The 27,636-nt window shown below is 52.9% G+C and overlaps 10 protein-coding genes across 10 annotated transcripts; 5 read left to right on the forward strand and 5 right to left on the reverse strand.

Annotated features, from left to right (window-relative positions):
- Nucleotides 1-2,973: 2,973 nt before the first annotated feature.
- PG985_005654 (uncharacterized protein) lies at nt 2,974-3,258 on the forward strand (the record flags this gene model as incomplete). The annotated part of the gene is made up of 1 exon (XM_066825423.1): nt 2,974-3,258. One exon carries the CDS (start codon nt 2,974-2,976, stop codon nt 3,256-3,258), a length of 285 nt encoding a protein of 94 aa, XP_066688583.1.
- Nucleotides 3,259-6,529: 3,271 nt separating this feature from the next.
- Nucleotides 6,530-8,650, forward strand: PG985_005655 (Trehalose-phosphatase; the record flags this gene model as incomplete). The annotated part of the gene is made up of 1 exon (XM_066825424.1): nt 6,530-8,650. The coding sequence occupies one exon, from the start codon at nt 6,530-6,532 to the stop codon at nt 8,648-8,650; it is 2,121 nt and encodes a 706-aa protein (XP_066688584.1).
- A 4,122-nt stretch (nt 8,651-12,772) lies between these two features.
- PG985_005656 (uncharacterized protein) lies at nt 12,773-14,065 on the reverse strand (the record flags this gene model as incomplete). The annotated part of the gene is made up of 1 exon (XM_066825425.1): nt 12,773-14,065. The coding sequence occupies one exon, from the start codon at nt 14,063-14,065 to the stop codon at nt 12,773-12,775; it is 1,293 nt and encodes a 430-aa protein (XP_066688585.1).
- A 54-nt stretch (nt 14,066-14,119) lies between these two features.
- PG985_005657 (centromere DNA-binding protein complex CBF3 subunit) lies at nt 14,120-14,512 on the reverse strand (the record flags this gene model as incomplete). Its single annotated transcript, XM_066825426.1, has 1 exon — nt 14,120-14,512. The coding sequence occupies one exon, from the start codon at nt 14,510-14,512 to the stop codon at nt 14,120-14,122; it is 393 nt and encodes a 130-aa protein (XP_066688586.1).
- A 54-nt stretch (nt 14,513-14,566) lies between these two features.
- Nucleotides 14,567-14,776, reverse strand: PG985_005658 (uncharacterized protein; the record flags this gene model as incomplete). Its single annotated transcript, XM_066825427.1, has 1 exon — nt 14,567-14,776. The coding sequence occupies one exon, from the start codon at nt 14,774-14,776 to the stop codon at nt 14,567-14,569; it is 210 nt and encodes a 69-aa protein (XP_066688587.1).
- A 1,412-nt stretch (nt 14,777-16,188) lies between these two features.
- Nucleotides 16,189-18,110, forward strand: PG985_005659 (uncharacterized protein; the record flags this gene model as incomplete). The annotated part of the gene is made up of 4 exons (XM_066825428.1): nt 16,189-16,270; nt 16,349-16,887; nt 16,943-17,558; nt 17,644-18,110. 4 exons carry the CDS (start codon nt 16,189-16,191, stop codon nt 18,108-18,110), a joined length of 1,704 nt encoding a protein of 567 aa, XP_066688588.1.
- A 180-nt stretch (nt 18,111-18,290) lies between these two features.
- PG985_005660 (CCA tRNA nucleotidyltransferase- mitochondrial) lies at nt 18,291-20,179 on the reverse strand (the record flags this gene model as incomplete). Its single annotated transcript, XM_066825429.1, has 2 exons — nt 19,146-20,179; nt 18,291-19,090 (listed from the first exon to the last, which is right to left on the reverse strand). The coding sequence occupies exons 1-2, from the start codon at nt 20,077-20,079 to the stop codon at nt 18,291-18,293; spliced, it is 1,734 nt and encodes a 577-aa protein (XP_066688589.1). The 5' UTR covers nt 20,080-20,179.
- Nucleotides 20,180-22,117: 1,938 nt separating this feature from the next.
- PG985_005661 (phosphoribosyl transferase domain protein) lies at nt 22,118-23,363 on the forward strand (the record flags this gene model as incomplete). The annotated part of the gene is made up of 3 exons (XM_066825430.1): nt 22,118-22,303; nt 22,745-22,874; nt 23,038-23,363. 3 exons carry the CDS (start codon nt 22,118-22,120, stop codon nt 23,361-23,363), a joined length of 642 nt encoding a protein of 213 aa, XP_066688590.1.
- Nucleotides 23,364-23,554: 191 nt separating this feature from the next.
- PG985_005662 (Cfem domain protein) lies at nt 23,555-24,787 on the reverse strand (the record flags this gene model as incomplete). Its single annotated transcript, XM_066825431.1, has 3 exons — nt 23,555-23,980; nt 24,064-24,283; nt 24,366-24,787. The coding sequence occupies 3 exons, from the start codon at nt 24,785-24,787 to the stop codon at nt 23,555-23,557; spliced, it is 1,068 nt and encodes a 355-aa protein (XP_066688591.1).
- A 1,944-nt stretch (nt 24,788-26,731) lies between these two features.
- Nucleotides 26,732-27,616, forward strand: PG985_005663 (uncharacterized protein; the record flags this gene model as incomplete). The annotated part of the gene is made up of 1 exon (XM_066825432.1): nt 26,732-27,616. The coding sequence occupies one exon, from the start codon at nt 26,732-26,734 to the stop codon at nt 27,614-27,616; it is 885 nt and encodes a 294-aa protein (XP_066688592.1).
- Nucleotides 27,617-27,636: the final 20 nt, after the last annotated feature.

Raw genomic sequence — 27,636 nt, forward strand, 5'->3', positions numbered from 1 at the left:
CTCCCGTGCTGCTCTTCTGGTTCGTACTTTCCCGCAACCCTGGGTAAAGCACACTCGTTTTGTCTCGTTTCCGGATGATGCTACCGAAAGCAACTGCGATATTCCAGGCTTCGTATCTCGAGGCCCAGTCGTCCAGAAGCGACCAGTGCAATACAGGACAGTACCCAAACCTGCCATTTAGGAGTTGGTCATTTTGCGAAGCTACCGAGTTCTCGAGTGGGAACTGGTTCTTGGTAGCCAGTCTATCATGTTGGGTCAACTTCCCTACCGGCGTACAGTAGTTATGGTGTACAGACGTACATACCATAGACGACCTACCATATTAGAGCATGTACTGAAAGAACGGCCCTCGCAACGTTTGTACCGCTTACCGTCACTACCAGCGGACGTCGGAAAACAGACCTGGGCCATAGCCAGGAGTACCGAATGCTTCCAGTGCTGGTGGCGGTAGAAGTGCGCTTTCACGGTCGTGCCTGGTCATTCACACTCGTCAAATTCTTTATTACGGCCTCCTCGAGAGTCATTATTTAAGTTGTGGACGTGTGAGATGTCCTCGATATCCGCTTGCCACGCCGTAACTACATACCGCCATACTGCTCATACGACCCATAGGGCAGATGTAGACCTCAGGGTAGAGAGCTACTAATGGCGCCGCCGGTCCAAATGAGGAGAGCCAGCTCAGTAGTCTTGGAGCGAACGCGGACACCAACCAGGCGCCGATACTGCTGTGCTCTATTATTGGTCGTGGCGCACTCGCTGGCTCACACGAGGCGCGTCGAGTCCCTCCAATTCCAGCCGAGTTGTGTGCAGCAAAGCGACGTGGAGGCGGAACCAACTGTTCTGATTCGCCCGGCCGTAGTCTCCGACTGGACCGTTTCCGATGCATTCGCAATGGGACCAGAATCATACACTGGTATACTCTACTTTACTCTTTTTGCTGCACCAGCTCGAAGAGTTTCACGGGCTGTTTCCGGTCCTGAATTCTTCGTTGGACCGCAGCGTCGAAAGAGTAGCTATGGCGCACTAGCACGATTAGCGGGCCAGGTTACCTAGAAAGCAGCGTGGAGCCGGTCCGCGACCCCGCGCTATTTAGGGCCAACTGCCCAATCTTCTGTTGCGCAAAAACTCATCCTCGTCAAGACACGCCGAAGAGAAGCAGGACCGAAATCCATCTTGCCAATATGGGTTCTGGAACCACATCAGTAGCTGCCAGCAGGACTGGGCTGAGCAGACGCGCAGTAGAACTGGCAGTAATGGTCGGATTGCAGGGAACTGTGCTTTGCAATTGAACTAGTACAACGCCTCATGTAGCAGAGACGCTTTCTCCTGCGGCTGACGAGACCAGCCACCCCCTTAAACCGCGTTTTTCACCGAACAACAATAGCTTCGATGCAATGGTCCCAGTCACAACAGTCAGACTTCGATACAGGCAGTACTAATGGCGTTCCGCCGTGGGAGCTTTGCGTTGTATTGGGCGCATTGGACGAGCGTGCGGGGAGAGTTCTAGGGCTGGTAGAGAAGCCCACCGAGCTGAAAGACCAGTACAGTACATAGCGGCTGTTATTTTTATATATAAGCTGCATATCTCATTAAGTCCTACCTAACCTGGGCTGTGGTCCTGTAGTTTCCGCAATGGCTGTGTGCTCCCACAAACTCTCTATCCCTACATTATCTACATTATCATCTACCACATCAATAACAAGACAGATATACCCTGTTTCACCCGCATCATCCCAAATATCTTCAACTCCGGATAAAGCTGTCACGGTTAGGCCAACAGTCGTCGTCACTACAAGAGGCCCTGATGTTACATCAACAAAGGAGGTGGTGGTCTACCCACAGCAACCGGAGCGGAACCATGCTGTATTCGTCGTTTTCAAATACTCGGTGGAAGACCCTTCTCGAAGCCATGTGATCAAACGGTCTTGGGTGGTCTTTGAACAAGACCGTGTTTCTTCAGGCCAGAATTACACCCAGATTTGTTCATGGAACCCGGCAGCAAGTATCGAGGCTAATGAAGTCAGTCTCGATGATGTGCCATGGCCACCTGATATCGATATTGGAGAACATGATTTAGGGGGGCTGCATGGTTGTCAGTATCATGGGAGTAACGCGGGTGCAGGCAGTATCTCATGCAAAGACGTGGCAGCGGGGCTATGTGAAGTAGATCAGAACATATTGAACTCTGACCGTATGCCTGAAGGTTCACAAGGAGATTCATTGTCAGGAGGCCGGTTATGTAGGATATACTCTTTTCCCTAAGGTTAGGTGTTATATTTAATCAGATACGCATCTACCCAGCGGGCAATTGAAAAGATCACCCTAATATACCAACCAACCACGAGGGCTCAGAACGTAGCACCAACCAACCAATCGTCGTTAGGTGGTTGGTTTGGTTGGTTGGTTGACATCATGGAGGCTAGACGACCTCTTCTATCCTTACCAAAGGCCTCATTATATGCGTACACTAATCTGGCTCGAGTATGACAGGGGAACTCCACCAACTAGGCACCGCCGGCACGTCATGGGTTCGTAAGACAGCGTTGAGGATCGACCCCGTACGTGTACCGCATCACCAACACTGTCACATTGTACGAGCGAAGGGGCTGCGGAGTTTGTCTGTCAGCGCTTCCCTCATCAACGCTTCTTTCGACAAGGGTTTTCTCAAACAAGATGCCTTTACCCTCGCGGCATGTGAGACTCGCCGGCGGCGGACCGGACATACACGTTCATTGCTTGCAAGTTTATACCAGGTACATAAGAGCTAGCCGTTTTAGTCGTCGAAAGAGGAAGAAGGATGGGAAACGTATCAGCCATGGGGGTAGTAAAGATACTCGTGACAACTACCATGCATTTAGTTACACCTAGATTCTACTAGTCATAGAAGTGTACATGAACGGGCGCTACCAACAAACAAGTCACAAGCCATATCGATTAGTGGACGCAGCAGTAGCAGCCAAGGATGTTTCGAAAATGATGCCAAACACACTGATCCTGGTCGTCGGCGAAGGGGTCATCAACCTTTTTAGCACATATTTGCTGCTCTACAAGAGCCGTCGTACGCCCCCGCCGAAGTATTCTCGCGGTATCGTAAAATGCCGCCTCGACGTTGATACCGTACTTTGCCGAAGTCTCGACAAATCCGCAGCCCAGCTCAAGCGCAAGAGCATGGCCCTCTTGAGCCGATACCACTCGCTCCGATTCGACATCGCACTTGTTCCCAATAAGCAGTATGGGCCCGAGGTGATGTGGATCTAGTGATTCCTTCGTCTGTCGAATATTCGCGTAGAGATCTCGTACGTTCGAGAAAGACGATCTGGAAGTAATGCTATATACCAGAAAGAAGCTTTGGCCGTGTTGTATCCATTGGTCACGCAGTACGGAATAGTCTTTTTGGCCGGCAGTATCTAGGACTTGGACTGCGCATGCCCGTCCATCGACAACGACTTGTTTCTGGTATGAATCTTCGATAGTGGGATCATACTGCAGGGCAGTAAAATATTGATTAGTATGGGATGCAGGTGGGATTCGGGAGCAACTTACCGTTGGGACAAAGTGGTGTATGTAGAACTGGATTGCAAGCGCGGTTTTCCCGACACCTTCTTCTCCTAATAAAACCAGCCTATGGAGTGGTAATGCGGAAGATATCGCGAAACCGTAGCTTAGCTAACGACGAGAATCGGCACCGACAAAATTGTTACGAATCACGGTATAGATAGGACTCCATATGCGCATCGGTCCTGACGTGTGCCATTGTTGGTCGTCGTCCACTCGCAAATTGATACTCAGCCGTCCGCCGAGTCTAAAACGTTCTTGGGTATCTCAGCAAGCTCTGCATTTGGACCATGGGCATCATGTGTGTACTCTTTTTCTGACGTACAGAGTCTAGACTGGTCAAGCTGCGGTAGGGCAGATGCAGACCTCAGGATGCAGAGCTGCTGATGGCGCCGCCGGCCCAAATGGGTAAAGTTAGTGAACAGCAGCACCGATATTGTTGTGTTCCGTTGTTGGCCGTGGCGCACTTGCTGGCTCACACGAGTCACTTTCAGGTCTCTCCAATTCGCACCGAGTAGGATGTAGAAAGGATACTGGGAGGCCGAACAGCCATTCTGGTGCGCCCGAGTCTCCCATTGTACCCTTTTCGAAGTGCGCCGATTCCGAATGGAACAATAGTCATCCAGTAACATACAGTACTGTCTTTTTGCTGCTTAAGCTCGAAGAGTCTCACGGGCTGTTTTCGGTCCTGGGTTTTGTAGGCCCTTACTGTGAAGCAGAATGGGAACCGTTGCGCAAGTGGCACTAAGATACGGAACGGACGCCGGACGGACAGCTTGTGATGCAACCCATGTTCCGATGGGCAGAAAAGAGCCTGATGTTTCCCCCGCTCCGTTTGTACCATTCCGATAGTGGTCGGTCGCCTCGGACCTAGACCTAAATCATCCAGCAGCGTATTCTCGTCTCGCTACATCCGTTGAGAGCTCGAAGATCCTGGCACGCTGTTTCCGGCCCTGGCTTCATAACCTGCAGACATGTTGGCCATACTGTTGGAGTGCAGAGTCGGAAGAGTAGCAATGGCGCACTAGAGCACTAGCGCCACCAGCGGGTAGAACCCACCGTTATTAGCGTAGAGCTGGTTCGCGACCCCGCGTCATTTCAGGTCCAACTGCCCAATCCTCCTGAACTGCGAAATAACTCTTCCTCAAGACACGCCGAAGAGAGGCTGGCCCGAGATTCCCTCTCGCCAACATGGGTTCGGAATCGGATCAGCAGCTCCCCTGGCGACGCTCGCCCAACTCGAGCTCATCATGTCATCAACGTTTCGCACCCGCAAACCAGCACTTGCTATATCTACCGTTACGCGGGACGCTATTGTAGCTCCATGGACACTCCAGGAATATACCCTAGGAGGGTCCAGCAAGTTGCCCGAACCGAATTAGGTAGCTAGGCCTCCGACATGGCCCACACCAAGGGGCAGAAAGACAAGGTTCGCAAGAGCGGCTTGTCGCTGCAGAAGGTGGCCAGAAATTTGCTTGTCAAGGTCCATTTGCACAGTTTGGCAAGTCAACTGGCTTGTTGTTGCGACAGGCATGTACTATGGATTGCGGGTGAAGCAGCCGTCATGAAGCTACGTTCCGTCCCTCAATACCCGTGGTAAACTATCCGGAATCAATGCTCCGGCCAAAGTAACGGTTCGGTTCCTTCTTTGTCCCGATCCTCCACACGGTAATGTAATACGTGGGGATCTCGACACTCTGTTCGTGCGTTAGCGGAGCGAACGCATACGTCATATTAAAAATCCCCGCGCAGGAGCTAACTAAGCTAAATCGCCAAACATCCAAAGTACATAGCATGATACACAATCATTGCCGCCTCGAAATGTTCATTCACGCTCACGTGTGCGGCAATCCGTTTGGCCAGCCGCCTTGTGAGCTCAACGAGAAGATAACCACAGACCGCCCACCCCTTCTTACTCTAAGTTGGCTACATTTTTGTAATGCGGTCGGGTATGGGTCTCCCTGAGGGCGACGTGACCTTTACCCCAAATCCCCCTTAATCACAGCTTGGACCGTACCTATGAGATGCCATGCCAAAAGGGGGAGACTGAACTTAAGCAGCAGAAGGTATGCAAATGTGCTCGAACACGAAAGAGTTGGCACGGAGAGAATATTAACGCATATAGCCCATGCGAACGAACGGCTGGCAGAAAGAGCGCAGTTCTAGAACGACTCTTATTTGCGGGACCCAATATGTCTTTTGTTTGTCCCCCATCAACATCACGGCACAGTAAAGAAACAAGAAACGGGTCGCAATCAACGCGAGACAAATTCTGGAGATGATTCTCATAATACCAACCCGAGGTCGTCTTAACGCAGGATAAGTCTCGTTCGGGACACAGAGGCTCCCGCACTACAACTAGGATAAGCCAACAAGCTAAGTCAATAACGTGGGATTGCCGGGCAAAAAGTTCCGTCTAATGATGGTTCAAGCTGCTGCTGCTGTTCTGGACCAATTCGGCCGCTAAGAAGGGTCAAAAGGGCCAATCCCTAGCAAGATCCTGACCCCGCATAGTGGACCTCATTTCTGCCCATGGTTAGGACCGGCGCAACACTGATTCTTTATATTTCTACGTGCAGGCGGCCTTCCAGGAACAAAACCTCCCATAATACTCATTAACGCAGAAGATCATAGACACTTTATCGTTTGTGGTAACTATTTGTGGTGTACTGCATGTGTGTATGTGTTAAGAATCGCTCACTCTAACCACGACTGCATACTTGCTCAATAGTCTTCTTCGACTGCCGTACATCTGGAACACCGATACATTCCACCTTTGGATACCAACGCTTGCGAGACGCTGGCATCTGGTACGGGCAATCAAGTTTCGCCATCTCTTCCGCGCAACCCTATTACTACTGCCAAAAGCTGGACCCGGGTTACCTATCTACCTTCCTGTTCGTGCCTTTCTCCTGCTATTACTTGCTCTGGGCTTCGTTTCAGTCTCGAAGTAACTGGAAGCCGAAGCCAAACTATGGCGGACCAAAGTACCGAATCCAACTCAAACGGCGGGTTACTAGATGCCATTGAGGGAACCAAAGCGCCATACTTTCCTCGGCCCTCGTGGCTAGATCGATCCGAAACTGGGCTTCCTCCCCACGAGCGTCCGTCCGTTACGAAAGTTCCTGTTACTCCTGGCATTCACCTAACTACCTATCAGCCACCAAATAAAGAGGATGGTACAAAGGGCAGGCCAACTACTTCGGGATATTTCACGGCTGATCCGGCCCAGCATGATGGACGGGAGAGCCAAACTCTCGATGACTCGCCGTTAGAATCATCTAGTGAGCTACCCGGAGCGAGAGTCCACTCTCCTCCCACACCAGCTGCCAGAAGTGTAACGTCGGATCAAGATGTGATGCGGCGTCTGCACCTGGCGCCCAAGGGACAATGTGAATTTATCAGCCAGATACAACCTGCAGTGCCAGAGCTGGCTCTTACCGGAAACCTCATCTCGGCCACTTTCACTTTGCCCTATGCGCCCAAGTATAATCAGTCTGGGGACTGGAAATTAGGTATAAGGCGAGGCCAATCTTCCCTCTTCGACGCATTATCGTATCTTTCTTCTGAAGAATCGCCATGGGACCACACTGTGGTAGCGTGGACGGGCGAGATCGAGACAAATTACGGTTCCTTTTCGCCTCCCGATGCGTATCCGGGGATCACGACCAACATGCCTAGTCTTAACCCACTCTCGGCACCTGTTCCCATCGATAATAACGCGCCGCCCGTACAGCCTCTGCAGGACGGCATATTCATATCTCGCGACCACCAAGTATCACTTGAGCAGCAACTTTCTCATGACAAGCGGATGAAGACCATTCCGATCTGGCTTACCGACAATGAGGAAATGATGGACAATGGCATCGCCCTGAAAGACCAGAGTCGGTGGAGACAATACGCCGAACACGAGCTATACGCTCTTTTTCACTACAGGCAGCACGAGCCGACAGACGGAATACTTGAGCGCATGCAATGGACCGACTACTACACGATGAATCTCAAGTTTGCCGACAAGATCATGGATGTTTACAAACCTGGTGACGTCGTTGTCATTCATGATTTCTATCTCATGCTCCTTCCCAGCATGCTCCGCCAGAGAGCACCAAACATGCACATCTCATTTTATTTGCACACCCCATTCCCCACTAGCGAGTTCCTACGCTGTCTACCCAGACGAAAGGAGGTCTTGCAAGGTGTTCTCGGCGCCAACTTGGTTGGATTCCAGTCATACAGTTACTCGCGTCATTTTTTGAATTGCTGCACGCGTATCCTAGATTTCCCATCCGACTCTTTTGGCGTTGACGTGTATGGAAGTCGAGTTGAAGTTGGGGTCTTCCCCATTGGCATCGATTTCGCTAAAGTGGAGCAACTCGCTTGGAGCGACTCGGTAGACAAAGCTTACTACGACTTGAAAAAGATCTACAAGGGAAAGAAAATAGTCGTGGGTCGCGACCGGCTAGATAGTGCCCACGGCGTAACCCAGAAGCTCATGGCTTTTGAGCGATTCCTGGAACTATACCCTCACTGGCGAGAAAAGGTGGTCCTCATCCAAGTTACATCACCGAAGAGTACTGAAGACGATTCAGAGAACAAGGTCACCAGCCGAGTCAACGAGTTGGTGACGCGGATCAATGGCAGCAAGGGCAGTCTCACTTACTCGCCTGTCCAGCACTATCCCCAGTATTTGAGCCAGGAGGAGTACTTTGCCCTACTGAGAGCTGCCGATATTGGCTTGATTACCTCTGTACGAGACGGCCTGAACACGACCAGCTTGGAGTATATCGTCTGCCAGCGTGAAAGCCACGGCCCCCTGATTCTATCTGAGTTCAGTGGCACAGCTGGATTTCTTCCCGGTGCAATTCATATCAACCCTTGGGATCTTAGCGGTGTGGCTAAGAAAATAGACCATGCGCTTACGATGCCAAGCGATCAGCGGCTGCTCAAGCAAAATCAGCTCTATAACCATGTTGCCGAGCACAACGTTCAGAGTTGGTTCGCTAAATTCCTCCTCGGTCTGGTCGACGTCCTATCAAGGAACCAAAGTGCCACTTCCACCCTTCGTGACCGCACATTTCATTACTCGATGGAATAGCAACTTTAGACGTCAATCAAACCGCGATTGCCTATACTTCGCGCCATAGACCTAGTATTAGATGATGAGAAGTTTAGGCTAGATGTGCGGCCGGTAACTTGGTGTTTTTCACTGCCGCAAGTTTTGCTTCCGGGCCTTGAAGTGATATTAGGAGACCGAAATAACTGTTCTGGTACGCCCGATCGTAGTCAGAAAGTCCCAACCGCTACAATGGACTTAGAATCATCCAATGGCGTAATGTACCCTTTTTCTGTCACATCAGGTCAAAAAGCCTCGCAAGCCGTTTCCGTCCTGAGTTCTGTTGGTCTTTGCTGTAGGGGTGCATTAGAAGAACAGCTTCGACTCACTAGCGAATAGCAGGCCAGGTCCTAGAAAGCACCGTCGTGCTCAGGTTTTGCATCCAGGTGTCGTACTGTATTGTTTTCTCCTGTACCCTTCTGACGCACAGGACTGTAGCATAACCCCCACGAAGTAGAAATTGCTGGTGATGCCGCCGCTCAAGAGCCACTGGGAAACGGGATTGGACGGCGAACGCACAGCTTGTGGTGCAGCCCATGCCTGTTCTGGTGCGCAGGACCAGAAGAGTCTAACATTCCGCAGCTCCGCTTCTACCATTCCGGCGTAAAGGGCCGGGCCACCTCGAAGCCTGGATCATCCAGCAGCATAGTCTGTTGTTGTTGCATCCGCCGAGAACTCGAAGACTCTCGTGGGTTGTTTCCGGTCCTGGCTTCCATAGTTGCCGGCACACCTGCTAGCCCTACTGTGTTGGAGTGCAGAGTCGGAAGAGTAGCAATGGCGCATGAACGCAACTAGCGAGCCAGGTCCCATTGTTGGCGGGCCGGTTTGCGACCCGCCCAATCTTCCTGCTGCGCATCATTAGCGTGGAGCCAGTTCGCGACCCAGGTACGAGACCCGGTCCTTACAGTAGAACTCGACTTCGAGCCTGGTGTAGAGGCTCGAACTGCAGGTGCTGCAGAAAAAGTGGCGATTGATCTTCCTTGAGTCGACGGTGACGTCATGGGCCTTCGGCTCGTCTGTAGCATTGCAGTTCAGCTAAAGGTTTGACGATGCATGCACTCATCATGGCTTTTCAGCATACCTTTCACCACCTTGAAGCCATTTTCGGGGACGACGGCGCTGGAGGTGAATGCGCCTTCGACCCACTTCTGGCAGTGGCACAGTACTGTGACGTTCGCTTCTTCTAGATCAAGGCCACTGCGACTTACTGCTGCTCTCGTACTTGATCGCCCCACCCATGCAGCTACCGCTGAAACTCATTTTTGTTGAGCGGGATAATACTAGCAGCAACGAGTATTGGGTATAATGGTAACAGGGGAGGTGTGGTGATGAAGACTGTTGCAAATTGGATACCTTGATAGACAACTGAAGGGACTGGTATTTATGTACTGCAGTCTACTTGGTTTCGGGGTTTGATCTCGCTGTAGGGCTCATGCTCTTGGGGAGGGCCATTCAAGCAGGAGCGGCAAAGGCAGAGCTTACGGCCGCTTGCTTGACTTAGTGAGCTGCATGGACCGCGCCCTATTGCAGTAGTGAGCGGCCTAGCTGCCTATTGGACCTCTACGCACAGCCCCGCACAGCCCTACAGGAACTGAATGCCGGTCCCACGCGTAGAACCGGTCGTTCCAGTGCTCCTCCCAGACGGGGCCAAATGGGTTGCAGCTGAGAGTCAAGCTCATGGAAGACCTTGATCTTCCTTGCTGCTGAAGCTCGATGCTGACGTAGAAGCCATACTCGCGAGCAGGTCTTAGAGAAGTTGTGGGATGGGATACTTGGCAAGTCAAACGCGAGATTCCTTACTTTGGCAGCTGACTCGCGAAGGGATGTATGAAAAGGGACAAGGAAAGGTGAGATGGAATGTAGCAGCTGAGTATCCCAACCAAGTACAGTGGGGCAGTCCAGCTGTAACTAGCAAAAACTGGAGGTCACAGTATGGTGACCAATAGTTCTCCCTAGTTGAGACCCTAATTGTATGACCGTGGTCCCATTGGTAGGGCTGATAGTGCGCTTTCAAATGTTCCCAAGCTAGCGCTGAGGTAACGCCAATTCAATACCGACCAACACCCATAGCATATCTGACAAATTCCATACATTATCACTCAGTGCCTGATCAAAAACCAACTTAACATCACCTCCCATCTTGATGGGGTCCTGTACTAATTACTAATACAAGACTAGATGCCTAATGCTGTATCCGAACCAGATTCAGCCGCGTAGTACGTACAGCATTTCGTTTTAACTCCCGCAGCCAATGCATCCTCCACAGTATCCAACCGAGCAGAATATGACTTGATATCATCGTCTTGCGGAGCTGGCGAAAGCCCTGTCGTCCACCTTGGGAAAGTTCCTTGCAAACCTGAAGGATACACACAGTCACTGCCGACTTCTAAGAGAAGACGGCTAAAGGTTGCTTCAGATTCCTCCCCTTCAGACCCCGCCACAACTATATTCAGGGATTGCTTGCTGTAAAAGCGCTGTCAAGAGCTTCAATAAACCCGCCCATCGCACACTTAGGTTAACAAGTGGGCCATTCCTGTGTGCACCGGCAAGCCTACGTCAGCCAGTTGAGGAAACATATGATAGCGATCTTGTGAAGCAAGGAGGCTTCACCCATATTTTGGGAAAGACATGCCCCCATCTTCTCCAGAGGTAGGTGCGATGCGGAGAAAGCCTTGTTTGGTCCAATACCAAGCCCTTCTCCTTCACTTGCGCCGTCAGCAGACACGGAGCCGGTCCTTTGTTCTAAGCATGCCACTTTGGTGGACCTCATCTGCGCTGGACGTAATGTCTTCTACACGGGATCTGCTGGATGTGGAAAGTAGAACAGCGCATGGGTGATTGCCCTGAGCCAAAGTGTAAGATGTGCTATAATTAGATATCGTAAGCATGCGCGTGCCATACTTTGAGCACTAATGCACGCTTAATCGATGCACTTTAGCAGCCAGATGACTCCACCAACCTATGCTACTGCATCCTCTTAATTCTACTAAAGCGTACTACCAGCCCTATCAGTGGGGACGGTGACCCCAATAGCGATTCGGTCCGGGCAGTCAGGGGAAAAGATCTGGATCTTAGCGTTTGTCTAGTAAAGCGACTACCCACTGGCCCGGCACTGTAGCTTCCGGTGTTTGCTAGCTACGGTTATACTACCCCGCTGTACCAGGTGGATATTGAAGGTCGAATTTGGTGGGGTGTTGCCGGGATACCCCGCTGTTTGGGTTGCCGCCTCCAATATCAAGCTCCAGACGAAGGGCAGACAAAACCGCCAATAGCTCCAGGACGGCCGGTCTTCTCACGATAAAAATCAGACATCCAGCACTGGAAATGATAGGGATTCATTTGATTCCAATATCGTTCTTTTAAAATTGTTTCCGCGTCGGCTAGGGCGAGCATTCTCAAAGCTGTACCCTAGAGCAAAGGGGATCGCTAAACCCTAGGCGGTTTTCGGGGCATTTAGAAGGTCACCCCGCTGAAGAGGTAACTAACCACCTGTAAATACAGGGGCCCGTTTATGTTGCAATGTTCACTCACTCCCCTTACCATGACCTGCCTGACGCTTCCCTGCGACAGTGGAATCAGCCTGGATATAATGTTTTAGATCACTTAAAGAGGGAATGAAACTACGCCCAAGGTATTTTTTATAGCTCTAAGCTAAATAGATAAGCTATAAGTGATGCCGCTCCCTCTCCCTATTCCATAATCCCCTAACCCGACGTTGGAGTTGCAACTACTATGCAGTCTACATCTACATTCATTTGCTCTGGACATGATATAGGAGCGACGGGAGCGGCTGGTTCTAAAGGATTTCCTACCAATGGTCCGGGGACAGGTGATGAAACCACCGCTGTAGAGGTAGGTCGCGTAGTGTCCCCCAAGTCTACTGCCGCCAGCGGTATTGACTGTTGTTGGCTCCGACGGGTCCTGAGGATTTTGATAACCTTGTCCAAGGAGGCTGTATCTCTTTCTGCGTCCATCTGCTGGGCGACCTCCTCCTCGGTTCGTTTCGTAGCTACTGCTTTCCTTCCGATTTCATCAATAATGATTTTCCGCTTAGAAAAAAAGCCTTCTCCGATAGAGGCCGCCATCGCGCCCCCCAACGGGCCTCTAGAGTATCGATGGACGGCATCCCCGGGGGACCGGTACGCCATATACGTAGAAGGTCAACGATCGACTTGGTCGTCCTCGGGAGACGAAATCGGGGCGGCTGCGCGCCTCTGTGCTCCGAGCTTGCGCGCAAGTTGAGGCTAGCAGCTGTTGGGGCCGGTTCTGATCCTGGGTCTCTGGACCGCGACGGTGCTCGAACTGGTGGACTTGGATCAACTCCCGCTCGTTAGGCGTAATATCCATTGTCACCCTCCAGGAGAGGTTCCGAAGGTGGTGAACCTCGTCCTCGAGGCGCCGGACCTCGGTAGTAAGCTGTTGAACCGACTTTTCGGCGGCAATCTGCTGGGTCGCCACCGCACGAAGCTTCTCCGCGACTGCCGGGATTGCCTTCTGGATGATCTCGCTGTGCGTGTCAACCCTTGACTGCCGACAAGCATCCCGTACGCAGGCGGCAAAGACGGTGAAATCAATACGTTGGAAAACGGGCTGCTGAAAGAGAGGATGATCGGGGAAGTCGTCCATCAGAAATGGGGCGTCCTGTAGCAGGACCGCACGCAACCATTGTAGTAGTTCCAGAAAGGCCCCAGCTGCCTTGTTCTGCTCCAGGGCCCCGGAGCTATACTTCTGCTGCCAATGATCTAGCTCGGGCCATACCGCCGTTAACAGACTCGCTGGCGGGGAGGCGGAGGACCGGGGTACGTAATAAGACCCAGCCCATTCCGGGTCGAAATCCGCCGTGGATCGCATAAACTGCCTCGGCAACGACGTCAGGTAGCACCCAGTCATCTGGTCGCCATGGTTCCACCTCCCTGCCCTCCGGATACTTGCCTCCGGTACCCCGGCAAGATCGGCATTCTGCGAGCTGGCAATCCGAGGCGCGTGGGAGGCCTTGGAGGTTTGGATGCCACACCTTTCGTAGAGCTTTCTCGTCCAGACGTTGGCGGTCTGTGGCAAAAGCGGCGAGGTCGGGTCGGAAAGCGACTGTCGGATGAGTTTGATATGGTACCAGTTCTCGCTCTTTGTATACTGAGGAAAGGGCTCGCCTTCGACCTGCCACCGCCAAAACAGCCAAAAGGCGACAGCGCTCACAAGACAGGCGTTAGGGTCTCGATGCCGGAGAGCCGCGCCGTACTCCATGCGCCCGTGCTGGTTCGTTTTCCCTTGCCGCATCAGAATGACCAGGGCTTTGGCGGCTGGGCTGCTACTGGCGCGCTGGATGCCTTCGTTAGGGAGATCTAGGCAGAAGCAGTCTGGGAGCTCGATCGGAAGCCGGTTGCTAGACCGCAGCAGCATATGGTTGCCAAGGAGAAAGTCGACCTGGGTTCTCAGGGCGCAGGCAATCGCCTTTCACTCCTGCCATACCGCAGCAGTATGCTGGGGGATGTGGGCAATAGTATAGGCGTCCTTCAGGGTCCCCTCGCCGCGGTCGTCCATCTCGGTCCGGCTTTGCGCATAGGCCACTCTGATGATCCTTGACTTCAGTGCGTTAAGAGGGATACCTTGCGGCGGAGGAGCCGGGTTGATCCGCCTACTCCTTTGTTCTTCATACAGCCTCTGGATGGCGGAGATGTAGGACCGTACAGTATTGTACCGGAGACGAATATTGGAATGCGAGAAGTCGCCGCCCTCGGTATCGGAATCATCCGCCAGCTTCAATGCGATGGTACCGACCTCGCGTCGGCGACGTTCGCTTGCGAGCCTTTTGCCTGCGCGTGGCGCCCGTTCTGCGATTTCAGTCATGAAGAGAAGCAGCTTCCCCTCGTCCACCAGGTCTCCAGGAAGATCCTGGCCATCCTAGACCACGTTGGCGCCTTGCCATCCGGCAGGGACCGGCGGGTAGTGTTGTGCACACCATGCCTGCCATTCTCTCTGCTTCGGCACGTAGGTCTTGGTGGTGTTCTTGGGCTGGCAGTCTTGCAGCTCAAACAGCAACTTGTCAATGGTGGCAGCGACCTTGGCAGGCCGTTTCCAGGTGTCTTCGTGGGGCTTGGGTCGAGATGGCATCGCGATGGGTCGGCGGGTCGGCAGGTGGGCAGGTGTCAGTACTCGTGAGCGTGGACGCCGACGCGCAATTGTACCGGGCCCAGCTTCTGAAGGTCGCCTTACTCAATCAGGTATGGTATGCCCTTCAACATTTTCAGTTTGTATGGCGATTCAGAAAGCGCTAGTGGTATCCCGCAGGGCCGAGCCCTGCGGGTACTCCGCCCAACTCGCTGCGTTGCCCAACCGCCAAGAGGTATTCGGGAAACGTTGCCCCACCACGGCAACCTTACATAACAAGCGCTATGCCCATGCGGATTAAGTCGTATTTGCCTGTCGCGCAAGTTGGGAAGGGGTCCTGCGCCATCGTATTAGAACTAAGTTGGCCATCTAATTGTCAGGCAAAGCCTAAAGCTGATGGGCTTGGGAAGAGCTAACGGACTCTGAGCTAGATGTAGACGTAACTCAGGAGTGTGGAATCAACTCCGACTGCGAGTAAATAAAATACTTTGGCCTGCATCATGTTATGTGTGCCCATTGTTTTAGTGGACAATCCTCCATTTAATGTCTCGGAGAGTCCCAGAAAATGGCTCAGTAGCGTTACCGCAGGTACGGTTAGGGGCGGGGATAAGCTCTGCGTAGCGCTTGACCCTTACCAAGCTGCCCCATCGCCGATTGATAAAAGCTTGGCATATAGGCACGATACTTAACCTTAACATAGATCTACTGCAGCTTAAACTTCGACGACATTGGAAGATCACCGTTATGAAAACTAGAGACACGACATACTTACTGCCAGTGTATACTGCTTCCGTTTCCCCGTCCCAGGTTCGGCGAAGACTCCAACCTTAAGAAGCCATCGACATGTCCATTTCTGGCAACCACATGCAGGTGAGACGGGAACGAGGGCCCATGCCGCAAGACACCACACACTCATTCCTCTTTCTGCCTACTTTCAGCTAGCCACTGGCCTTCTCCCCACGCAGCCCGTGCCGCATTCAATAGACTTCGATATTCCTCAGCCCCTCAAACGGCTTGCAGGTTCACGCAGTGTACACCCCCCACATGCATTGGCCTTTAGCTCTTCATGACACCAATGCCGGCGTACTTCATGGTATGAGGTACATCGACTGAGGTATATTGTATACTCGATTTGATGTCTTGATACATCGCGCTGCGGTTGGCGGCATGATGGATAACCAAATTGAGCATACCGCGGGCTCCCCGGCCAGAGGACGAGGCCGCCTACGCTTTCAATAGGTGGATGGTGGCTGGCTTGCTTCCCCTATTCGCCTCTTCGACCATATACCTTGGCTGGACGGCAAGACAGAGTTGAGAAGCCCAAGAACATCTCAGCGTTCCAATTCATGTAGTTAGTAGCCGGCTCGAGAAATCAAAATCAGACAACGAAACCACCTCTTCATATATTTCTTCCCATGCCATCCTCATCCAAGCTGGAAGAGAGCAGTCGCAATCTTTCAGCCTCGACCATGTTAAACCTCCGAAAGTTACCACTAGGTAAGCGGCTTCTCTGCCTTTCCTGCTGTATCGCGCCCGTCCCCATCTTAACATGCCTCCAGGTCTAGGAAAGTGTAGTTCTCGCACATCCTCTCTCTTCCAAGCAGTCCATCGAAGAGCTACATGCGGATCCGGCCATGGCAAAAGTCACTAACAGCGACTCGAGCTCTCCCCTCAACCAGCCCGTCAAGAATTCCTCTCAAACCTCTGTGGTCGAGGTGCCCCAGAACGGCTCCAGTCCTGTTCAGAATGGGCAGCAGCAGCACGTCGAGATGCGCAGCACGTCCAGCCAGCAACACGTAGTCACCACAAGGCGGAATTCGACCGTAAGGGTGTACGAAGAGGCTCTCAAGGTCAGAAAGAGGGTCTTCCGCGATGTCCACGATGTAGATGACAAACACTTTGATTGCGTCAACCTCGAGTCCTATCTGGCATTCATTGCTGATGAACGGCTGATCCACATGCCGAAGAAGGGCAGTCGTTGGGATTGCGTCCTCCAGGAAGCCGAGTTCTTCGGGATCCTGATCGATGAGTTTTCGACCACTGTAACGGGCCTTGTACCGGAAAACTCCTTCGTTCGTGATACGGCCCTTGGAGGCTGCCAGATGCTTCTTGAGGTAACACCTTCCCAGCTGACGCAACATGGTAGAACGAACTGACGTTTGGAAATAGCTGGGTTGCGATCAAGCCGACGCCCTCGAGCCAACCTTTAATGTCCTGTACGAGTTCGGTCACCTCCTCGGCCACCTCATCCAACTACACGACCTCTTCACTGGCAACGATACTATCGTCCAGTCAATAAGCAGTCTATATGCTAGTCTCGTGCGGCTGATTGGCGACGACGTCGTGACGTACCGTCAGAGAATCAGCCGCCTCTCGCGAAACACAGTGACCATTGATTTTGACAAGGAGTTCTCCTCCCAGATCCCAGACATCTGGAGTCTGCGATCGCGCCTCTTTGAGCACATGTGGAGCCACGCCCTGCGCGATGAAAATGTCTGCTCCACGCTGACGTCTCTTCAACGCCAGCTCGTCCCCAGCACAAGCGAATACCGGCCTCAGCTGTACGGTCGCATCGCCGAGAAGGCCGAGCGCGCAGGGGGGACCTGCGAGTGGGTGGAGGGCGACCTCACGGATTTTCTCGAAAGCGGAGAAGACCTTCTGGCTATCACGGGCAGCCCTGGCTGCGGTAAGAGTGTTTTGTCGGCATGGCTGCGCGAGCGCCTGCAAAAGCCCATTCATGTTGGCCGGGACAAATTGAAGTTCGAGACTTTTGGTTTTGCCTTTGGTAAGCTTCGTCTGAGCAATCCAATATGCTTATACCTAGTACACTCTCATTTCTATGCCGTCCCATCACTGACTATTCCGCGCAGCAAATGACAACCCCGAGGGATCCACCACATTGGCTTTCCTCAAGAGTATGGCCTCCCAGCTCTTGGCTATCAACGTAGGTGATGCAAAGCTTCTTCAGAAGTTGACGAGTGTCATGGCCTATTGGGACTCGAAAGGCGCTGCTGGCAGCCTCGAGACCGGTCTTTGGTCTGCCGTCGAAATGGGGCTTTCCACCATCAACAGCCGAGACGTTCATACAGTTATCATCGTCGACGCTCTTGGTGAGATCGCGGACGGAGACGCAAAGGCGTCGGTGTTCTCCGAGAAGCTCCATGGCATCGTTAACAAGCTTTCGCTGGCACGCGTGGTTGGGATGAAGCGGACAGGACACGAGCAACTTCGTCAGGATGGCATGAAGACAGGGTTTTCATACGTCTTCAACCCGTCGAGGCTATGCTTCCAGCCCCGGCCTACCTTTGTCCTCAATAAGTCATACGAAGTATACTGATGACGAAATGCGCAGAACTGCCAAGTGTAGTAAACGCTCGATTTGCAGGATATGGTCGAATCTTCGATACTTCGGTTCTACGAAAGCCCCTCCGAACAGCGTCGGCCGACCCAAGAGTGTCACACCTGTCCAACTCTGCATTTGAACCTCACTTCGCAAGGGGAACGCTACCTTATACTATCAGGATCCCCCGCTCATCCTTCTCCGTACCTCCTCGATGGCGCCTGCTGGGTCCGTCACCCCGGGGTTTCGCAGCTGCCACGCCACGCAGACATCGAGAGCCGGCGTCATCCATCGACCCGGCTGTACTCCCAAGGCCTTGGCCAGCTGTGTCCCGTCAATGAGACGTTTGAGGAGTGGCGCCTCCATCACGGCGAGCTCCTGCAGGTGGTCGAGGAACAGCTGCCACCCGGCTAAAAAGTCGACCACCTTGCTAGTGCCCCTCGTTGTGGCGTCTAGGACCTGCGAGGCTTCCACCAGGAACGCTAAAAGCACTTGAAGCCTCCACTGACCGCCGTGAGCTTCCCACTTTCGGATGGACATCCCAAATCGGTCACGCTCGTGAATATACGGCTCCTTTGCGCAGACCGCGTTCTTCAAGGCCATGATGTTGGCTCGGTGCTTTATGGCGGCCGTAATCACCTCGCACACTTTGTTTGGTGCTTTGATTCCCTCCTTTGCAGCTAATGTCGCGTAAGGAGGAGGCTCTTTGCCAACTGTGGGAGCTTCCCTGCTGAAGGGTGCCCAAGGCACTACGGCTGCCAGTACCCAGCTAAAGTAGGCTGCTTCCTCCGTGTAGATGAGAACATCATAGATGGAACCAGGTGTACGGCCCTTTGTCAGTCGGTCAAGGCACTCGTAGACTGTTCGCCAGTTGGATATATCAGGATGAGGTGCATTGCTGCTGCCCGGGTCCATGAACACGGTATGGTAAAGCCCAAGGGTGTCGATACGTTCCAGAGCGTCTTTGGGGTGTTCGCCTGCCAAAACGAGTTAGAGCCAAGTATGCAACACAATTAACGCTGGCCCGGTTACCTTTCAGCATTTTCTCTACTTCCATACCCACCCTTTCGCGGCTAATCTTGAGACGCAGCGCCTGCAATACCTTGCTATTGCCCATCATATTTTCGGCATCAGGATCGATGGTGAACTGCAACCGGCTGGCAAATCTAATCAATCGCAACACACGCAGAGGGTCATCCATGAATGTCTGTAGGGGATCCAGTGGGGTTTTAATCAGCTTCTTTCCCATATCTGCCAAACCCCCCGTGAAATCCTCGACCTTGCCCGTGTTGAGATTATAAAAGAGAGCATTCACTGTGGCATCTCGCCGTAATGCATCCTCTTCTGCAGTGCCAAACTCCACCTGAGGGTTCCGGCTATCGCCACTGTAAGTCTCCTTGCGTAGGTTGACGAAGTCGACATCGAAGTCGAAGAGCTTGATGGTCGTAGTCTCAAGATGCTTTGACTTCTCCGGATTCGCAGCAATTTTGTGCAGGTTGCCGATATCCGTGGAAGTCACACCGTGCTTTTTAACCATCTCAGGGTTCTTGCACAGAGCCACAATCTCGGCGCTGAAATGCGCACCGGTCGTGACGTTTATGGCGGTATCGATGTCGTGAGACTGGATGCCCAGGAGCTTGTCTCGAACCCAACCCCCAGCCCAACGCAAGATAACAGCGTCTCTCCATCCCTGCGTCTCGTCAACATGGCTCGCGACCTCGAGAAGGAGAGACTTTAGCCTCTCTTCTTGGGGCGTCAACTGAATGGTTGTGGCTGCGGTTGGTTCCGACATCTTCCGTATCTGAGGTGAGCGGCTAGCGAAGTGTTCCTTTTCTGAAGTGTCTGGATTTCTTTTGGATATGAGGGATTGTAAGAAGGGACGACAGATAAAGTATGAGTGACGTGGTCCAGGTACGGACAGAAACAGCGAGTGAGTGGTTTGGTATCGTAACAAGGAAGGCTTCATGGGCTTTTCTCTAGTAACTCAGATCATGGGAGTCATACGGTGATTGAGATGAAACTTGGAGGTCCAAATATCACAATTCACTTCAGTAAACGGAGCAATAACAATTGGATCAACAATGTATTCAATTGAGAGTCACAGAACAGAATCGTTTGCCTCGTCTTGAGATGCGTCGCTTAACTGTATGCGGGGAAACCGCTAGTTGGTAGATACGCCTGATGAGCACCTGCTCTGGGTGTACGAACGAGACGGCTCTGTCGCCGTATGGTGGGGGGACCAGCAGCGGCCCACCATCAGTGAGGGCAGATCGGATCACAACATGGGTGCGGTGATAGGACACTACGACAGTAGAAGTGGATCTCTCTACTACTCCGTAAAGTGGGTTGGCTACGAATGTCCAACCTGGGAGTCGGAGCAGGATCTAGACCGATCCTCTGCTTTCCTAGACCAGTACAGTACTGTACTGAACTTCTTTACAATATCAAAATTTGGTCCATTGAACGGCTTGTGTCTGGGCTAGATGGGGTATCTAGAGGCGGAAGCACTACAACACTAAAAGTGAGATCGAGCTGCAGGCAGTTTTGGTCCATAAGCTGTTCGTAGGACACCATAGATAGCCGGCTAAGAAATTTAGGTGACCAAATGCACCATAACCTATGTTGCAAAAGAGCCACTAATGTTTCTTTTCCGTTCTCCCCACTCTGCATTCGCTGGCTTGCTCCACTCAGTTGAGGGCCGTGAGTGGGCACCATTTCATTCCGCAACACAACTACTATATTCACTTGAACGTGCCATTCATGAATGACAAAATAAGGGATACTGTTCATTTCCATAAAGGCAGGCGTTTGTCGCCCATTGAAAATCCATCGTCGAGCTATAATCGGCACGCCGAACGCTGCAGAATCCTGCAGTTATCGACTAAATATATTAACTAGACCACTTACCTGAGCTAGGTGGCCTTCTATCGGTATGCTTGGTCTTCAGTTTCATCTTTTGGGCGGAAAATGGAGGTCTTGACGAACAAACTAGACAAGTGGTGGCCGCAAGAAGCTTGCCCCAACCCAATACCGACGAAGACCCCGATGCAGGGCAGGCAGAAGCGGGCAGGATCGCGTCTAACAGAGTGGTAATATACGTCCGACCTTTTTTCTTTAGTGCTGACGCTTGGGGATTGACAAATACCTAAAGCACCGCACTTTAGGTAAGAATTGGGTTTCGAACTTGTCTAGACCACTAAGTGCTGATTGCTTTCTGGAATGAGGATGATCATTTGCCTCCTTTGCCTAATCTCCTGCCTCCTTGTCCGTGATATACCGACATGTGGTCGTCGACCGCACTTCTGATTTTTGTGGCTTTGTCGGCCGTTAACAAGTCTTGGTGACCACACGTGCGGGCGCCGACGCGCATGACCATCCTCAAATCTCTAACTGAAAACTCAAAACTCGACCCTGGATCGAAATATCGGCTTGTTATACTGACCCGACCCAATGCCATGGTCCGGATATTGAGGTTGAAGGCCGGATTTTGTGATCATCAGCTCTGCATAGAACGGCTGATCCGAGTTGCGAAGCTTTACCCAGCAACCTGCCACCACCATACGCCAAACGAGTGGTTGGAGCTGTTGCTTCATGAGGGGTAAGACAGGGTTGCATGCACGCACCTCTGCCACAGCAAGTTCCTTCGATCTACCGTTTACTGAACTACACTGCATATCATTTTTAGGGGACCTAATCCACCAGCCTCACTAAAGTCGGTGCCGCTAAGCCTGACCTTTTCATCCCCAGTCCAAGTCCTGGCATTTTGCGTTAAAGCCAAAGGGTCTAGTCCCACTCCATGCATGTCTTCTTCCCTCCCAAACTTCCCAAACTCGTGTCACAATCAGAATAGGAGGAGTCTAGAAGTTGGACCATCCCGGAGGTACTTCCGTCTAGATATCTAGACGGTCGCAAACCCCGAAAGTGGAATATATAAAACCCTGGTTGGCTAAGCCAACCCGTCATCATGTCTCCCGTACCTTGCGACCACAATCTCACTATCAATAATGACTTTTCGGAAACCAGGCGTAACCCCCGGGGCTGCCCCGTCAGCGCAGCATACTGTTGCAGGTTCAGAAGAGGCCGCCCAGCTCGCCCTGGAGCAGTTGCGTAGCATGGGACAGCGCTTTCGCACCGCATCCAAAGAGCAACAGGTTCTGATACAGGCGACACATGTACAATGGGCTACCATGGTAAGCAAGTCATAATATACCACTGAGTCAGACGCGTGTTCACTTTCCCTTGCGCCTTACTGACCACGCTCAAACCCTTCAAGACGGATACACCCACGGCAACATCGCAATCCACTGTCCATTTGGTTGGGCAGACCGTTTCTGCCAGGCAATGATCAGTTCAGTTAAGTATGAGCGGGCTCGTGTCGCATGGCAGCACGCTCAGATAGAGCTCCCGAGAGGGTTCCATGAGCTGACCGGTATAAGTGATATCCGGGAACTGCTGAAAGGCCAATATACAGAGCCTGTGGCGCCGTTGACGACAACCTCAATGTGTATTTTCAAACCCTTTTCTGCTGGCTTGCCATCCACATTAGCGCCCCCAAGGCCTGACACAATGCAAAAGGAATTGCCAGTTTTCTCAGCTGCAGCGGGCAGTTCTTTCACGTCTCACTGGACTAGATTGTCCACTACCAAAGAAAACGCCTCTCTGGATCGAGCGACGAGTCTCGCGACTATGCGACCTGCGTCGTCTCTGCCATAGCAGGGGTGGGCCTGCAGTATATGCCGAACGACGTCGACAGGGATGTCGGTAAGGACTACAGTGCCAAGGCCTGGGCCTAACTATGCTCAATCAACACCGGGACCTTTCTGCCTATGTCGTCGGCATTAGCGACGTAGCCAAACGAGAATACGAGGCTGCTGCCGGTGCCTCTCTAGATCGCCTGCTTGGAGATCGACTATACGAAGGACAGCATTGGGAAGCGTTGATAGCATTCTTCCAGAACAGGTGCGCCAGAACCCGAGTCTGCCTGAGCAACATTCCCTGAACGTTCTGCGCGGTGCTGACGGTGTGTATGTGTTGTTCGTCACTGGGATGAGAGACGAGGCCCTCGTCGCCACCTTGGTATATCTGGTACCAGACTGCAAGTTAGTCGATATCCGTATCCAAGCTAGCGAGGAGAAACGATGGTTTCGCAAAGGGTTTGATCATGGCTGTGATACTGTTGATGCTGATGGCGGGGACACCAAAAAAAAACCTGAACATCGATGGACGGCCGCCGAATGTGGCTGGGTCTGACCACCGTCAGAGTCTTGTCTTTGACAACGATTAAAGTGGAAAAGAAGCGGTCAAGAGGTTTTTCCAGGGCCACAAAGCCATTGCCAATCCTCTAATCGGTCCCGATAGAAAGAGAGTCCAGCCACATGATAACCATTTAGGGTACTGCCGAGAAGAAAACTATACAAATTCAATTTTTGGTCCTAGGGTTTCTAACCACGCAGCTCATGTCCCCGCCAATCCCCATCCAGCTCCCCCTGGCGATACGTATTAGCCAGCTCCGCGGCGGGTGCGGGCGAGTGAAGCTCATGTGGCGACATCTGGTGTTGTTGCTGCTGCTGCCATTGATGATGATAGTCGGCGTTGTTTGCTGAGATGGTCGGGTCGTGCGAGTTGGCCGTCATGGTCGGGCTGCTGAAGCCCTTGGCCGAGTGCGGAGGCTCTGATGGTGCGTAGGCCATCTGGGCGGCAGGGTCGTGCTGGCTGGCGTCCTGCTGCATCTGCTGCTGGCGTCGGCGGAAGAGGAAGAATACGGACAAAACGATGGCGGCGACAAGCGCGACGGCTCCAATGACGATGCCGGCGATGGCGCCCCCGCTGATTCCGGACTTGGCGTCGTCTGAAGATGATGATGTTGACTGCGTGGGTTGTTAGCAAATTGTCTTCTAAAATTGATCACCTACTAAAGTTCTAGAGAGAGCAAAAAAACCAAACTACTTACGGTGCCGGGAACGGCTCCAACCTTGTAACCATCCATGGGATGCGCATAGGCCTGGTCGGCTACCGAAGTGGCGGGGAACAGCCCCGTGCCGGTCAAGCTCGCAGTGCCGTATTTGGTGACGTTGACCGTCTGGCCGACGAGGAAATTGCTGTAGCACGTCCCGCCGTAGGCGGGTCTATCGGGATCCGCCGTGGATTTGGGGAGGTGAAGATTGTAACCACTACACAACCAAATCAGTCAGCCTTTACTGTCGCGCGTTCCTCTCTTCCATCGCACGATCGTCCAATTGGTGGTGCACCTACGAATTGCAACAAGCGATATAGCCGTTGGGCCACTCCTGGGCCGTGTGCCAGCCCTCGGGACACACGAGCGGCTTGAAGAAGGGCGCGATGGAGCTCGACGAATTGGCCATGCTCTTGTAGCCCTGGATCAACTCGGACGGGTAGCACTCGCCGATGGGCGGGCCGGGCACGGGCTGCGGCTCGTTGAGCCAGATCTCGTACTTGGGCGGCGACATCATGGATAGGTGGCTTTCCCGGCATTTTGGTGGCGGCGTGAACGTCGTCGTCAGGGCCTGCACCGTGATGGTGAGCACTGAGAAAGTAGGCGCCGCCGTCGTCGAGGGCGCGGGCGTTGGTGACGCTGTTGCCGCGGCTGCTGCTTGAGCCGTTACTGATGTCGCGGCAGCGAGAGCCGCGACGAGTGGGCCTGCTAGTGAACGCATTATGGGCAGGCGAAGCGAATGGGATCCGTTGTCGTCGTCGTCGATGGACAACTAGCTTGGCCGAACAACAATAGATTGTGAATAAACCACGGGCTGGCTCGTTCCTAGCAGTTGCACTAGCAGAGGATGGGCTGAGGGGGGAACGGGCGATAGTTATGAGAAAAAGCAGCAGCGTAGTGGTCTATCGGGGGTGGCTGACCCAGTTCCCGCCATGATCCGCTCGGCTAGACCCGTCCTGGTCCTTTTCGGCCGCCTCTGGTCGGGTGGTGTGGATTTGAGGCGATGGCGATGCCAATGGGCAGCGAGAAGCTGGGTTGTAGTGGAGCACCATGGGCGCAATATTACCTGCAGTGCATTACTAACGCGCCCGCGTTCTTTATTCAGCCAGAGCCTTTTGGCATTGGCAGTCTTGGTAGCCACGATGTTTGCCTTGTCTCAGCTATGGATAGCACAGATTCGTGAGCGTCATTATCGTCATCTTGATGTGTGTATACAGACAGGGGTCGTAATAGAGTGAGCCGTTCAAACGAGGCTCTGAACCCGGTCCGTCCTGGGAGATGTGCGGGATAGAGGAAGAGATGAGATCGAAGGTCCAATTGCAGGATCCAGTCTCCTGACCTAATGTATGTACCATTTTTTATAAATAGGACCAGGTGTGGAGGGTTGCATACATAAGTACTTCTTGATAAGGTTCTCGCAGCGGGCTGCATCGACTATACCGCTTTCGGGCAAGCCTCCCCTGATCCAGTAGTTTAATGCTACCCCAAACCCAGCGAGACCCCTGAATTGATGGCAATTTGCCGAGCCTATGCCCTACGCCAGGCACTCCGTCCTGCTATGGAGATATGGGAGCAGGACGCACGCTGGCGTGAGGTTCGGGGCACGATGCACTCATGCGGTGCGTGCTGCATGTAGGTTCGCCCGGCATGTTCCATTCTGATAGGTTTTGACATGGGAGGATTTCTATTTCCTCCTACGTTGGTCGACCACATCAAGGAACGGTGGAAGTCTAAGCCTGGCTGTCTATGTTTTGCCATGCTTACTGCCCCCACTATACCATGCTCTCGCTTAAGAGCTTGTTCACTCATTCATATGAGAGACGTCTCATCAAACTATCGTACCAATCATAGGTAGGTCATGACTCGAAGGTAAAACGGCCCCCAAGGCAGTCGCCCACGGCTCGTGCCCAGCGGAATAATTCGAAATTGCATTGAAGGCTTGCTGGTTTCCCTTCAAATAGGCGAAAGCAGCGACTCATTTTGTCGTCGGAGCAATATGGGAATGCGTCGCCTTCTTTCATTTTTCCGCCGTATTTTGCTTTTCTTCATGTAGATTCCGAGACATGTCGCACAAGGCTCTGAAGTGGATGGGTACTTTTCCGCCCACCATTCTTTCCGACGACAGCCATCTCGTATCCCTACGACAGAATCGAATCACGCATCCTTTCTTTCGCCTCTTGCTGCTTGTATTTTACCTTTGCCTTTGTAATGTTGTCGGGGTAGGATTGGGATCACGTTGGAACTCGTCTTCGGCTCTTTGCTGGAGAATAGTCGCCCAACGTCTCCGGTCAAGCTACTGCGCCCGGCAGCTTGCAAAGCGAAGCAAAACAAAGCACACGGCAAATCAATCCGATAGATAGCTCTTTTCTCTCTCTGGTTTTGTCCGGGTTTGCAATGTTGCTAGGGTGGGATGGGGATTTTGGTAGGGACTCGTCTTTCATTGGAGAACAGTTACTTACAGTCCCCGTCATTCTACCACGCCTAGCAGCTTTGCGACACGATCCAATCCAGGGCAGAGCCTTAGACACGTCTGTCTTCCATACAACAAACAGTTACTGCGCTACCAACATACGATACCGGGAGCAGTCTTATTGGTAGCTGTTGATTGCCTGTATGCTTACTCTCTAGGAACGAACCACACGACCCACTCCAAACGATCCGTAACATGGCAAGCCCTAGCGATGGCCGCGGGGAACCGGTTCGCTTTACCACCCATGCCGTCGCCGTGTGCGACGCGCATGTCAAATTCGACGATGACGACGAGCGTCACGACCGTGACGGAGAAGAAACCAGCAACGACGACACGAAAGGGTGGCGCCCCAAGATAATGATGATGGACAACGCCGACCTGGGACGGTCCGTCGAGTTCGACGCAAACTACAACCCCTCCGCCACCGTCCTCTTTCACTTGACCATCTCTTTGGCCGACAAGGCCACGCTCTACCTGCGTTTCACCCGCGACATGATCTCGTCGCTCGATAAAAGCCCCTGCAGCGAATGGAACGCCGACCGTCCGCCGCTTTTCCTTACCATCCAGCGCTATCTCGACGGCCATCGCTCCTTTACCCGTTTATGGTTCCATCTCCGCCGGCGCGGCCAGCTCGTTGTGCCACATAACTTTGATCCCAATCGCTGCTACCATGACGATGGCGATACCGAGTCCGAGACACGCCGCACTTGCGCCCTAGTCGCTTTGCTCGCCGCCGCCTCGCGCATCTCCATGTACATGCCCCACAACCCCCTCGCAAAGCCGATTACAAGGTCTTATACCGGGCCTGTCGTCGCGGGGTTCCGAGCGAGGCGCATGGGGCGGAGCTGGCGCGGATACTGGACCTGCGCAAGATGTACCAGGGCCAAGGCGGTAGGTTGTGGAGTATCGAGGGCCAAGAACGCCTCTTGCGCTCTTCCTACCGCCTTCTTCCTCTTCAGACTGCTGTTAGCCTGGTTTCTGTTGTTGGAGAAGAAGAAGATCCCACTCGCGCCGCCGCGCATGATTCCCATCTCCCAGTTACGACGAGACCCCACCGCCCAAGTACGAGGACGAGGATGACGCCAACGAGGACAGGCAGC

The sequence above is a fragment of the Apiospora marii genome (genome assembly GCF_038362585.1).
Source record: "Apiospora marii strain CBS 49790 chromosome Unknown utg000003l_segment0_segment0, whole genome shotgun sequence".
Taxonomy (NCBI): Eukaryota; Fungi; Ascomycota; class Sordariomycetes; order Amphisphaeriales; family Apiosporaceae; genus Apiospora; species Apiospora marii.